At 34.4% G+C, this 12,640-nt stretch overlaps 1 protein-coding gene across 1 annotated transcript; it reads left to right on the top strand.

The window, feature by feature from the left end:
- Positions 1-1,740: 1,740 nt before the first annotated feature.
- Positions 1,741-8,788, top strand: LOC120412680 (ATP-binding cassette sub-family G member 4-like). The gene is made up of 4 exons (XM_039573255.2): positions 1,741-2,076; positions 2,140-2,438; positions 7,364-8,123; positions 8,187-8,788. Exons 1-4 carry the CDS (start codon positions 1,968-1,970, stop codon positions 8,786-8,788), a joined length of 1,770 nt encoding a protein of 589 aa, XP_039429189.1. The 5' UTR covers positions 1,741-1,967.
- The last annotated feature ends 3,852 nt before the right edge of the window (positions 8,789-12,640 follow it).

The following is a 12,640-nucleotide window of genomic DNA, read 5'->3' on the forward strand; positions in this document are numbered from 1 at the left end:
ACTGCAGGTGGGCACCTATGCTTCTATGCTACTGCTTACCCGATTAAAATTCGCCTTTTTTGTTGGTTTAATATTTTCCATTACCTTATTTTTAGCGGTTTTTCCTAGAGACGTATATATATCTCAGGAACTAAAAGATCTTCAATGTTTCTTAGACAATTTATTCAAAATTGGTGTACTTTGTGAACAATGAAATAGAGATAACTTTTCGATTGGAAAATCGATTTTAATAATTAAAAAAATATGCTTGAAATCGTTTTTTTTTTTAATGAAATCATGTCTCGGTGGCAAAATTTTTGGCCATTCTTCTCTGTTACTCAATCTCAAAATACGGGTTTTGGGAATTCAACTTGAATTGATCAAAATTTTATTTTCAAAACAGGTATTTTTTTAGAGTGTAGCTATTTTTTTTTTTTGCTGAATAGTCTAAACCACAACGTTGTTCCAGACTTGGTATTTATCAAAAAATCCTTCCCAAGATTCAGATTGGTGTGTGGAAGGCTCCCAAAATTGTGTGGAGACTTGTATGGGTAAAACGAACATGAAAATTTTGCTTCTTTGATCATTATGAAGCCCCCCGGAAAGTTTTAGTTAAAAATACAAAAAATTAAAAACCATTGATTTGATGGAGAATTGCTCAATTTGGTTTTAATAATTTGCAAATAAAAAAACTCTGTGATCATCAATATTGGGTACGTTTAAAATAAAATAAAATTTGAGGCAAGTCTGGAAAAAACATATGCATTTTATTTTACATCCAATGTTAATTCCAATTCTATAACATTTTTTTATGCAATTTTTCTTGCTAAAGAATTTTTATTTTTAAGACATTCTTGACATAACAATCTTGCTTAGCTAAAACTGTCACATTCGTGTTTTCTTTAGTGGAAGTGGGGTTTCGCATCAATCAACGCCTCAAAATTTGTACAATTGCTTAAAGTTAAATTTCTAAATGACCTTTGCATAACACAAATGTTAATGAACAGCTATTAGCCTCTCATCATCACACACATTATCTAAATTAACAATCCAGATTTCTATCTCCCTCCAAACTTTCCCATCCTGTTAGTATCACGTAACACAAAATTCACACATGCAATTCGTGCTGACCCACGTGCGATCCAAATTAATCAGTGGGTTAGTTAGTCTCACAACACAACCTTTCAAACACAACATCCATTCTAGATCATACTCCACATGTTTTCGATAAAAAACAAAGCAACTCAATTTCCTTGGCGCCTTTTCCCTTCGCGCCGATCGTAGTAGTCATTGAGTGCATCATCATCGTTTTTATGGTGAAACGCCGAGGTTCGTCACTTCACCGCCACTGTGGGTCACTCACAGCAGCATGATGATGATCGAGCGACGTACACTTGAATTCGCGTGAAAACAATTTTCCACTTGATCGGTGCATTTGCACTTGCATGCACTAACACACACACACACACGAATCGAACTTAGTGCATGTAGTGGCCAGTTTGGCTTAGTCGACTAAACGTTGAACATCCCCAGCGCAGTAGTCAATCAATCGGCGGAGTCGGAGACGGTCGCAGTTGGCCACGAGTGCGCGCGTTCGGGGCGGGAAAAGCTAACTCAAGTCGCGGTTTTTATAGTTAAGGAGTTTGGTTTAATTGGTTGAAAGTGTGCGGGCCCAGGGTTACGTTGAGTCACGCAAAGTTTAAGGTTTTTTTTTAGTTTGGAAAAGTGGAAAATGAGAGTGAGAACAGATTGATCTGTTAAAATTACATTGTAGAGAACATTTGACCAATTTATTGTGCACGGAAATAGTTCAACTTGAATGTGTTATGCAATTCCAAGTCTGAACTAGCAATAAAGCATTTATCGGCGAGCTAAAACATGCAATGAATTATTAGCTGGAGAAGGTAGCAATTAGCAGGTGTTTCTCGAAAAGCCGCCCCTTCTAGACGACGACACGCTGCTGATGACGACTGATATCAATCATCGGAATGCCCGCCGTCGATGAGGGCATCGAGCTGACCCCGAAGGGTCAGCAGCCACTGCTCAATTTTGTTCCGTCGACGGTCCGTTTTCAGAACATTTGCTACAATGTTGATGGTTCGTAGATTGAAGTTGCGTGAAGTTATTTCTGAACTCACAAATTGTTGTCCAACATTTCAGGCAAGGACATCCTGACCAACGTTTCCGGACGTTTCAAGCATGGCCGGTTGGTGGCCCTGATGGGGCCATCCGGAGCGGGGAAATCGTCCCTGTTGAACGTGTTGGCTGGGGTTGGGATGGTGGGGTTGAGTGGGGAGGTTACCATCAATGGAGAGCCCGTCGAAGAGAATGATCCGAGGAGTGTGTACGTGGAGCAGGATTGTCCACTGTTGAGTTACTTGACGGTACGGGGGACGATGACGTACGCTGTGGATATGAAAATGAGCAGGAGGACGTCGAGGAAGGAGAAGAGGAATAAGGTTAGTTTTTAAACGTTTTTCAATCTTGAATCTTGAATCTTGAATCTTGAATCTTGAATCTTGAATCTTGAATCTTGAATCTTGAATCTTGAATCTTGAATCTTGAATCTTGAATCTTGAATCTTGAATCTTGATTCTTGAATCTTGAATCTTGAATCTTGAATCTTGAATCTTGAATCTTGAATCTTGAATCTTGAATCTTGAATCTTGAATCTTGAATCTTGAATCTTGAATCTTGAATCTTGAATCTTGAATCTTGAATCTTGAATCTTGAATCTTGAATCTTGAATCTTGAATCTTGAATCTTGAATCTTGAATCTTGAATCTTGAATCTTGAATCTTGAATCTTGAATCTTGAATCTTGAATCTTGAATCTTGATTTTTTTTATTTTTCTATGAATGCCATGTTTAGTTCGGAATTGTTGAGAAATATTAGAAATTCCAAAAAACTGTGATAAAGTCAAAGATGCACCTGTTACCATCAAAAGTAAAACAAAGATTTGTTTTATCTCATATTGGCCCAATAAAAATTGTATAATTGTTTTGGTCCTCAAGATCTGGTCAAATTCGAGGAAGGGAAGACTAAAGTTCAAAAAAGTATCCCAAAATGCTCTACATACTCAAATAATACAGCTGCTGTCACAAATTTAGAAAATATCAGCGAAATTTTGAAAAAATAGGGTCTTTACGCCTTTTTTCAGTATATGGTCCCAATTTTCAAATTTCTAAAAGAGATTAAAAAACCTTCATTTGAATGAAATTGATTAAATAATAAAAAATTCTTTACAACCTTTTTTCTATTTTTTTTGTCGATCAAAATTCAAATTTTTAGCAAAAACCTTTTTAGTTTTGAAGAGAGGGAGGAGGGAGGGGACAAAAATTTGAGATAAAAAATGAATTGGACATATTTATTTTTTCACTCAGTTGACCAAAAATGAATAATAAATTTTTAACTCACAAAGGGTTTGACGCCTGAATGTGTATTTTTTCGCACAAAATTGCAATAACAAAAATTAAATTATGTTATTGCAGCTTGCAAAAAATAATTATTTGGCTGATTTTTAATTTCAAACTGTTCATATCAATTTCAAAATCCTTTTAAAGATATACTTTTTCTTGTATCGCAAGTGATCAAATTTGGATAGAAACTTGTATGGAGAAAATAGTTATGAAGAATGGTTTCACAGTTAAACGTATGGGTCATTCCAGGTCAACTGAGTACACTTTTGGACTCGACCTTCACCGATTTGGACCAAACTTGGAGGGAACGTTCATCTATCGATAGTTAACAGAAATCCCAAGTTTGGTGCTGATGGGACCATCCCTCTATTTTTGGCACCGCCCTCTTTTTTGGCGATTTTCTAAAAAACTTTTTTTTCTTTTAATCATAACTTTGCAACTATTTGAGCAAAAGACTTTCTACAGGTTGCATTTTAAAGAAAATTGTCCAAGGAATTCGATAAAAATAAAATTTTAACCTTTAAATGCCCACTAATATTATATTTTAACGTTTTAAGTATAAAAATTCAGTTTTGACCAATTGATTATATTTTTATTTTTTTTTATTTTATCGCCATCGTGTTCCCCGGACAATTTTACATAATAATCAATGTAGACTTCATACTAAAATGAACTATTGACGAGATACAGCGATTTTACTGAAGAAAGTTTGATTTTGCGCAGCACTCGGAAGTTCATGGTGTACTTTTCAACAAAAAGGAATGAATCTCGCATAATTCGGTTTTTATATGTGAGAAACTTATTTCGGATTTGAATTCATAGGACAGAGTGCAGTGCAAAATCAAACTTTTTTAAGTAAAATCGCTGTATCTCGCCAATAGTTCATTTTAGTTTGATGTCTACATTGATTATTATGTAAAATTGTCCGGGGAACACGATGGCGATAAAATAAAAAAAATAAAAATATAATCAATTGGTCAAAACTGAATTTTTATACTTAAAACGTTAAAATATAATATTAGTGGGCATTTAAAGGTTAAAATTTTATTTTTATCGAATTCCTTGGACAATTTTCTATAAAATGCAACCTGTAGAAAGTCTTTTGCTCAAATAGTTGCAAAGTTATGATTAAAAGAAAAAAAAGTTTTTTAGAAAATCGCCAAAAAAGAGGGCGGTTTCAAAAATAGAGGGATGGTCCAATCAGCACCAAACTTGAGATTTCTGTTAACTATCGATAGATGAACGTTCCCTCCAAGTTTGGTCCAAATCGGTGAAGGTCGAGTCCAAAAGTGTACTCAGTTGACCTGGAATGACCCGTATTTAATTTGGGAAATGTTGAAATAACAGACAACATTATCAGATTTTTTTTGTGAAAATCTAGAAAATGACAAATAATGCTCCTTTATAACTTACAATTGTTTAAACACTAACAAGTATCGTAAACTGGGGTGACTTTGATAGCCCGGGGAGACTTTGATAGGTTTTTTAAATGCCCGTCAAAGTAATATCTCAACATTTTTGAGAATTTTGATTATGTAAGCATTAAGGGATAGCTTATTATCGAACATATATGCATAAATGTGACTGTTACATTGGATGTATCAAAATTAGTGGCCAAATCAAATTTCTATCAATGTTACCCCGGGCTTTCAAAGTCACCCCAGTTTACGGTATTTGATTAAATAATTTTCAATAAATCTTCACGAATTTTTGATACCAGTTTTTTTTTAAATTTAGGCCATTGAAATTTTCTTTCAAGTTTTTGCTACTCAAAAATAAAAAAAAATCAGCAGTCAAAAAAAATTTCGACGAATATAAAAATTTTCAATGAAAAAACTTGTACAATTGATTACATGGGTAATTCTCCGCCAACTCACACAGCGGTTGCCCCGACCCCTCTTCGATTTGCGTGAAACTTTGTCCAAAGGGGTAAATTTTGTCCCTGATCACGAATCCGAGGTTCGTTTTTTGATATCTCGTGACGGAGGGGCGGTACGACCCCTTCCATTTTTGAACATGCGAAAAAAGAGGTGTTTTTCAATAATTTGCAGCCTGAAACGGTGATGAAATAGAAATTTGGTGTCCAAGGGACTTTTATGTAAAATTAGGCGCCCGATTTGATGGCGTACTCAGAATTCCGAAAAAAACGTATTTTTCATCGAAAAAAACACTATAAAAGTTTTAAAAATTCTCCCATTTTCCGTTACTCGACTGTGAAAAATTTGGAACATGTCATTTTATGGGAAATTTAATGTACTTTTCAAATCTACATTGACCCAGAAGGGTCATTTTTATCATTTAGAACAAAATTTTTCATTTTAAAATTTCGTGTTTTTTCTAACATTGCAGGGTTATTTTTTAGAGTATAACAATGTTCTACAAAGTTGTAGAGCAGACAATTACAAAATTTTTGATATATATACATAAGGGGTTTGCTTATAAACATCACGAGTTATCGCGATTTTACGAAAAAAAGTTTTGAAAAAGTTGGTCGTCATCGATCATGGCCGTTCATGGTCACCCGCGACAGACACGGACGACGAAACAAAGAGAAACGCAAAAAGTAACTTTTTCAAAACTTTTTTTTTGTAAAATCGCGATAACTCGTGATGTTTGTAAGCAAACCCATTATGTATATATATCAAAATTTTTGTAATTGTCTGCTCTACAACTTTGTAGAAAATTTTTACACTCTAATAAATAACCCAGCAAAGTTAGAAAAAACACGAAATTTTAAAATGAAAAATTTTGTTCTAGATGAAAAAATGACCCTTCTGGGTCAATGTAGATTCGAAAAGCACATTAAATTTCCCATAAAATGACATGTTCCAAAAATTTTTACAGTCGAGTAACGGAAAATGGGAGAATTTTTAAAACTTTTTTAGTGTTTTTTTTCGATGAAAAATACGTTTTTTCGGAATTCTGAGTACGCTATCAAATCGGGCGCCTAATTTTACATAAAAGTCCCTTTGACACCAAATTTCTATCTCATCACCGTTTGAGGCTGCAAATTATTGAAAAACACCTCTTTTTTCGCATGTTCAAAAATGGAAGGGGTCGTACCGCCCCTCCGTCACGAGATATCAAAAATCGGACCTCGGATTCGTGATCAGGGACAAAAGCTACCCCTTTGGACAAAGTTTCACGCAAATCGAAGAGGGGTCGGGGCATCTTTTCCCGATTTCGTGTGAGTTTGTAGAGAATTACCCACATACTATTTTAAATTTGATATGTTTGTTTTATGGTTTAATCAAGTTAGGCACGTTCAGATCTTTTGCAAATTTTCAACGTTGGGACAACAGATTGAAAAAGGACATTTGTTTTTGTAATATGGGAACCAAATGAAAGGAAATTTCGGAAAAAAAACATAAATGATCTCGAAACTACCTTTTTTGAAAAAAACAATCACTTTGATTTTAAGTCTTTTAGCATCACACGATTAGAAAATTTACGTTTTGTTTTTTTTTGAAAATCGTTATCCATTCAAATTTTCGATAATTTGATAACTTTATTAAAAAATCATAAAATTTGAGTTTTTTTTAGAAACATGTGCATATTTTTAAGAATATTAACGTATTGAAATATTATGTTATTATCTGATTTTTTTTTTATTTTTCGATATCAATTTGAAATTCTAGATCATACGTAGTATTAGATAGCAGAAAAATCTAGTCGGATTTTGTGTTAGAATTACCGAGTTTTGTAAAAGAATTTAGTTTTTGATAAAAGTTGATTCTGAGAGAAATTTTCAATCCTTTGATACCCATATTGCTTAAACTTGAAACTTTAGTTGCTTCATCGCTTAAACTTATTTTTGTGAAAATATTCAGGTAATTTCAGTTGGAATGAAAATCAAATGAAAAACTTTTACTCAATTATAAACTGCTTAAAGTACATTGTGAAACATTTGTTACAATTTCCTTGATTCCAAATGCCAATTGTTTTATTTTTTATCTCTCTTCCAGATCAAAGAAATCCTCTCCCTGCTCGGCCTGGACACGTGCGCCCGCACTCTGGTCAAGAACATTTCCGGCGGCGAGCAGAAACGCCTCTCGGTGGCCGTCGAACTCATCACCAACCCAGCGGTAATGCTCCTGGATGAACCCACCAGTGGTCTGGACAGTGCCTCCTCAATGCAACTTGTGTCTCACCTGAAGTCCCTCGCGATGGGAGGTCGCACGATCGTTTGTACGATCCACCAACCGGCGTCCAGCTTGTTCCAGCTGTTTGACGACGTGTTCTTGCTGGTGAAGGGACGGTGCTTGTACTCTGGGCCAGTTGAAGGGATGATCGGAACGCTGGAGGAGGGAGGTTTCCGATGTCCGGAGTACTACAACCCGGCGGATTTCGCGATCGAGGTGCTGCTGGATGCAGATGTAGAGGCTAAAGAGGCGATGATCGCGAAGACCTCGGCTGAGATGCGGGAACTGTTTGAGGCTGGTCCTTCCAGTCCCAGTCTGCAGCGGGGAGATGGGATGGTTCGACGGTACCAGGTTCCGTTCTGGTATCAGTTCTTGGTGTTGCTCAAACGATCGGCGATCTCCAGTACCAAAGATGAGTTCTACTTTAGGATACGGTTTGGCTTTTACATCGCGATAGGACTTGTGTTTGGAGTGGTGCACTACAACATAGGAAACGACGCTGCCAAAGTGATCGCGAACATCGGGTGCTTCTTCCAGCTGTTCAACTTTGTCTACTTTGTCAACTCAATCGCTGTGATCAATTGTGAGTGTGACCTAAATGAGCCACGATCAACACCACAACTAATCAATTCTTTTCCCCCCGTAGACGCCGAAGAAGCGGACGTCTCGATCAAGGAGATTGCCAACAACTGGTACTCCCGTGACGCGTACTTCTTCTCCAAACTGCTCAACGATCTCCCGATGCAGATTCTGTGTCCAACGGTGATGTTACCGTCCCTCTACTATCTAACCAACCAACCCCTAGAATTCAACCGCATCGCCATGCTCTGGGTGATCTTCCTGCTTGGAGGCCTCGTCGGCCAATGCATTGGACTGCTGGTCGGGGTCTGCTTCGGACCAAAAACCCGGAACTTCATCCTCGGCAACACTTGCATCGTAGCGGTCCTCTTTTCCGGCTACGTGATCACGTCGTCAAATCTGGCGTGGTACCTAAAACCACTGTGTTACCTTTCATTTCAGTGGTACATGAATCAGGGCTCACTGTTGGCGCTGTATGGATATGGTAGGGGAAGTCTGAAATGTGATCAAGTGTATTGCTATCTGAAGAAACCGAGCGTCATTTTGGAGGAGTTTGACGTGCAAACGGAGCGGATCGAGGACTGTTTGTGGCCGCTGGTGACGATGGTGGGAATTTTGTATGTGCTGACGTACGTGGCATTTGTTGTTAGGTTAAGGAGGATGAAGTAAAGTTTTTTTTATAGTAATGTTGAGTTTTTACTTACTTATCACATAATTCCAAAATATTGGATTATAATTTTTTCTAGACAGAAACCAATTATGTTTCAGTTTTCTGAAATAATGGTGTAAAATATCTAAAATTTCATTGCTTTTATTTTTTCATAATTTGCTGTCATAAATGTTCCAATGTTGTTATCATTTTGCTTAAACCAGTTTAAACCCAATTTGAGTAATGCACAATATTGGGGGACATTTTTCAACAACATTTTATTGTATTATTATCTATTAAAACTCAATTTTGTAACCATAGAGAAGTTTGGACTAAACCTTTGTTGCAGGGATCTGTTTTTAAATGATGGAACTAGGAATTTTCAAACAAATACATTTTGAAATACATTGACAGTAGTTTCGTTGACAAAAAAAAAAACAAATTTAAAAAAAGCTCTGAAACATTACAATATATTTGTCTTAGGACTGCAAAAAGGAAATATTGTAATTTTGAAATATTTTATTATTCAAGGACCAACAGTAACTTTTGACCCATTAAGCATTTTTCAAAAATGTATAAGGCCGAGGGGGGTCAAAAAAATTAAAAAATATAAATATTGAAATAACAAGTCATAGTTTCAGAATTTGCATAGAAAAAGAGTTTTAAAATGCATTTTATACTATTTCAGTTGTTTTGCATTCATTAATTTAAAAAAATTAAAGATTTGACGAAAATCGAAAATTGTCAAAAATTCAAAAGATTTTTAAATCAACCCAAACATGCTTAAAATGATTCTAAACGCAGGGAAATGCAATTAAAATCGATTTCAGCTGATTGTACTTAAATTTTGAAGTTTGTTGAAAAAATATTGTTTTATCCTTCATTTTTTTGGGCCAACTTGAAGGGGGGGGGGGGTTGAAACAAAAACTTTAATTAAAATTTGTACCAGCCTATTTGAAATAAATTCAAACCCAACTTAATAAAAATACTTTGAAAACATGGAATTCTAGACAAAAGAAATTAAATGGAGAATGACAAGATTTCTAAACAATTTATTTTATTTTATCACGTTGATTTTTTAAAATTCATTCTAATTGTTTTTTATTACCAACAAATGTGTTTTCTAAATTGTCCTAAAATAATATTTCATTAAAACTCCAGGTATCATGAATCACAAGTTTGAAATTATTTTGGTGATTTTTGTCAACACATTATAAAAAAAAAACTTTAAAAGTTTCTAATCTTAATTTTAAAGTTTTATACTGTGACTTTTTTTGCTTCCATTAAAAAAAATCAGGCAGCTGAATTTTGTTGCAGATATGACATTTGGTCAATATATTTTACCAGACTTTCAAACAGGATTTTTCTTATTTTTATCTTTTTTTATATTTTTGTTTTAAATTTAAATAAATTATTGCTTATCTGTTTATGGTTTTTTGAAATAGTCAACTTTCAGTGAAGAGCTGTCATTGAATATGCCATCTCAATATATGGGTCATTTATCTTTTAACTTCTGAAAAGCGTCCTGCATAACTCATTTCCTTTTTTTATCTTAATATCCTTTCTCTTAATATTGTTGGTCCCAGCAGCTGCACTTTTTCTGGATTTGTTTTGCTTTTTTGTCATTCAAAAATTACTTTATTTTTTTCCTGATAAATATTATTGAATTTTTTGGTCTAGTTTTCTATTTTTTTCTGTCTTTATTGTTTTAATAGTTCACGTAAGCTGAAAAAGTTATTTTCCTGATTTTTGTTCCATTTCCGTTTCTGATCCTCATAATATTTCCTTGAATAAAAAGTTTTAATTCATTTGCTAACTGCACCTTAAGGGTTGTATCAAAAATTAAAAAAAAAATTATTTCTGATTGTTTAAAGGTACAACATTGTGTCTTTAAAATTGAGATTTGTAATGAAATGAGTCTTTTGATTCTCTGTTTATTTTATAATATTTTGCATTATTTACCATCGATTAATTTTCAAAATTTAGAAACATGCGATTTAAGGGTGGGTTTCTATGCTCATAGTTTTGTTAAAATCCTGCACCGTCATTTTTTTTTTTTTTTTTTGCAGAAAGACATAAACTTCTAAAAATAGTTGCATCGGTCTAAGTAGAAACAATTCTGAATTCGATCAAAACTCTAAAAACTTTTTTTATATGGCTTTTTTCGGCAATCTTGTACATTTTTCATAAAAAATCTTTAAACAATCTAGTGGGCTGGTCTAACAAATAAGCATGTAGAATTTAAATAAAAATTTATGTTATTTTCATTCTTTTTTTTTCAGAAAAATATTATTTTACCAGGGCTCCGAAAAGTTATTAAGGTAGGTTTGATTTAAGGCGTATCAAAATTATTGACATTAACAAAAACCCTTTTTTGCAAAATCTAAACTCGAAAAAGCCTCTTATCATCTCAGGAATTGAAGTCTAATCACCAAATGCTAAAAAAAAAAAAAAAATTACAACTTTGCCGGAGACACTGAATCGATCAATTTTTTTTCTTAAAACACAGATTTTTTAATGTTTACACAAAAAAATTTAAGAAAAAAACTTTTATAGAAAAACATAGAAAAACAACATAAAAAGATAGTGACAGTTTTTGTGCGAAATATGTGGAATTTTACATCAGGAACAGGTAAATTTTTTCATCAGTTTCGGTTGAATTTCACATTTCTATACATTATTTTAGATAGAATTACTCAAAAAAGTGGTAATATTCAAGCAACCAAATTTTCAATCTTCCGAATTTCATCTATTGTTTACTGTGTATCCAGAATTTATTAGGATAGATAAATAAACATCATCAAAATAAGCTTATTCTTATGAAGTACTCTGAGTTTAAAATTTTTCACTTGACTTGAAATTAAGGTTTTCACTCAGAGTATTCAATTTTGTTAATAAAACATTCAGTGTATTTTTACATGATAATATGAACATTTTTCAGATATTATCTTGCGTTTCAAAGTTATCTGATGTTTCTGAATAAGTGTTTGTTAAGACACATGACTGATTTCATTTGATTTATTATAATGAACACTCAAACACTCAAACTTTTAAATATTTAAAGAATAAATTCTGTTGATTTTTACCTGTTGTTAAACTTTTTTAACCCACAATGCCTCTTTTAATCTAGTTAGCTCCGCTAGTTAAGTTACAGTCCATTCACTCTCCCAATTTCTCTAGCTTGCATTCCCAGAGAGACGCCTACTTCGACGCTTTGCCTCTCCCTCTCTGTGCTACTAACAACAAAACAAAACGCAAACCACCGCGCGTATTATCTTTTTCACTCAGATCTTTTCAAACATGCACGAAGCAAAATGATCATCGTTCGGTCAAAACGTTCACCGTTCGGTCAGAACGTTCATCGTTTGTGCAAAACAAGAGAGAATTGAAGGAAAAATTTCCATTTCCGGTCTCTTTTCGCTCAATTCTCTCCCATTTATCGTCAAATTCCTTCATTTTCTTTACATTCGCGTCCTATTTCCTGCTCCCTGATTCCTGTTTACATGCATGGGAGTTCATTGCTCATGAAAGTGAGTTCATTGTAAGTGCTCGTTTGAAAACCTACCAATGAAATCGAGAATATAAAATCGCGGCCTGTTTTGATCCATACTCGCGGGCCAACACCAACACAAGAATGGCTCGCGCGCGCAGCGTGAAGCTTTTGTGTTGTTGATTTCTTGCGTTTCATGCTTTCTCTTCGAAAATCTGCAGCTTCCGCTGGAGTGGTTATCTCGCTTGTGTGTTAGAAGTTGAATGACCTCTGAGACGAACGGGGATGTTTTTAGAAGAAGTGTTTGTTAAACTTTAAAGTTAGTTTTAAGAAGTGCTTGAATTTAATTTACATGACTTTCTCACAAGCACCTGCAAGTCGA

This window comes from Culex pipiens, chromosome 2 (assembly GCF_016801865.2).
Source record: "Culex pipiens pallens isolate TS chromosome 2, TS_CPP_V2, whole genome shotgun sequence".
In the NCBI taxonomy this organism is placed as follows: domain Eukaryota; kingdom Metazoa; phylum Arthropoda; class Insecta; order Diptera; family Culicidae; genus Culex; species Culex pipiens.

Excerpts from the sequence above, each read along its gene's own strand:
- LOC120412680 (XM_039573255.2), top strand. The coding sequence starts at position 1,968 with ATGCCCGCCGTCGATGAGGGCATCGAGCTGACCCCGAAGGGTCAGCAG. Across the intron at positions 2,077-2,139 it reads CATTTGCTACAATGTTGATG|GCAAGGACATCCTGACCAAC; the intron begins GTTCGTAGATTG and ends CCAACATTTCAG. Across the intron at positions 8,124-8,186 it reads CTCAATCGCTGTGATCAATT|ACGCCGAAGAAGCGGACGTC; the intron begins GTGAGTGTGACC and ends TTCCCCCCGTAG.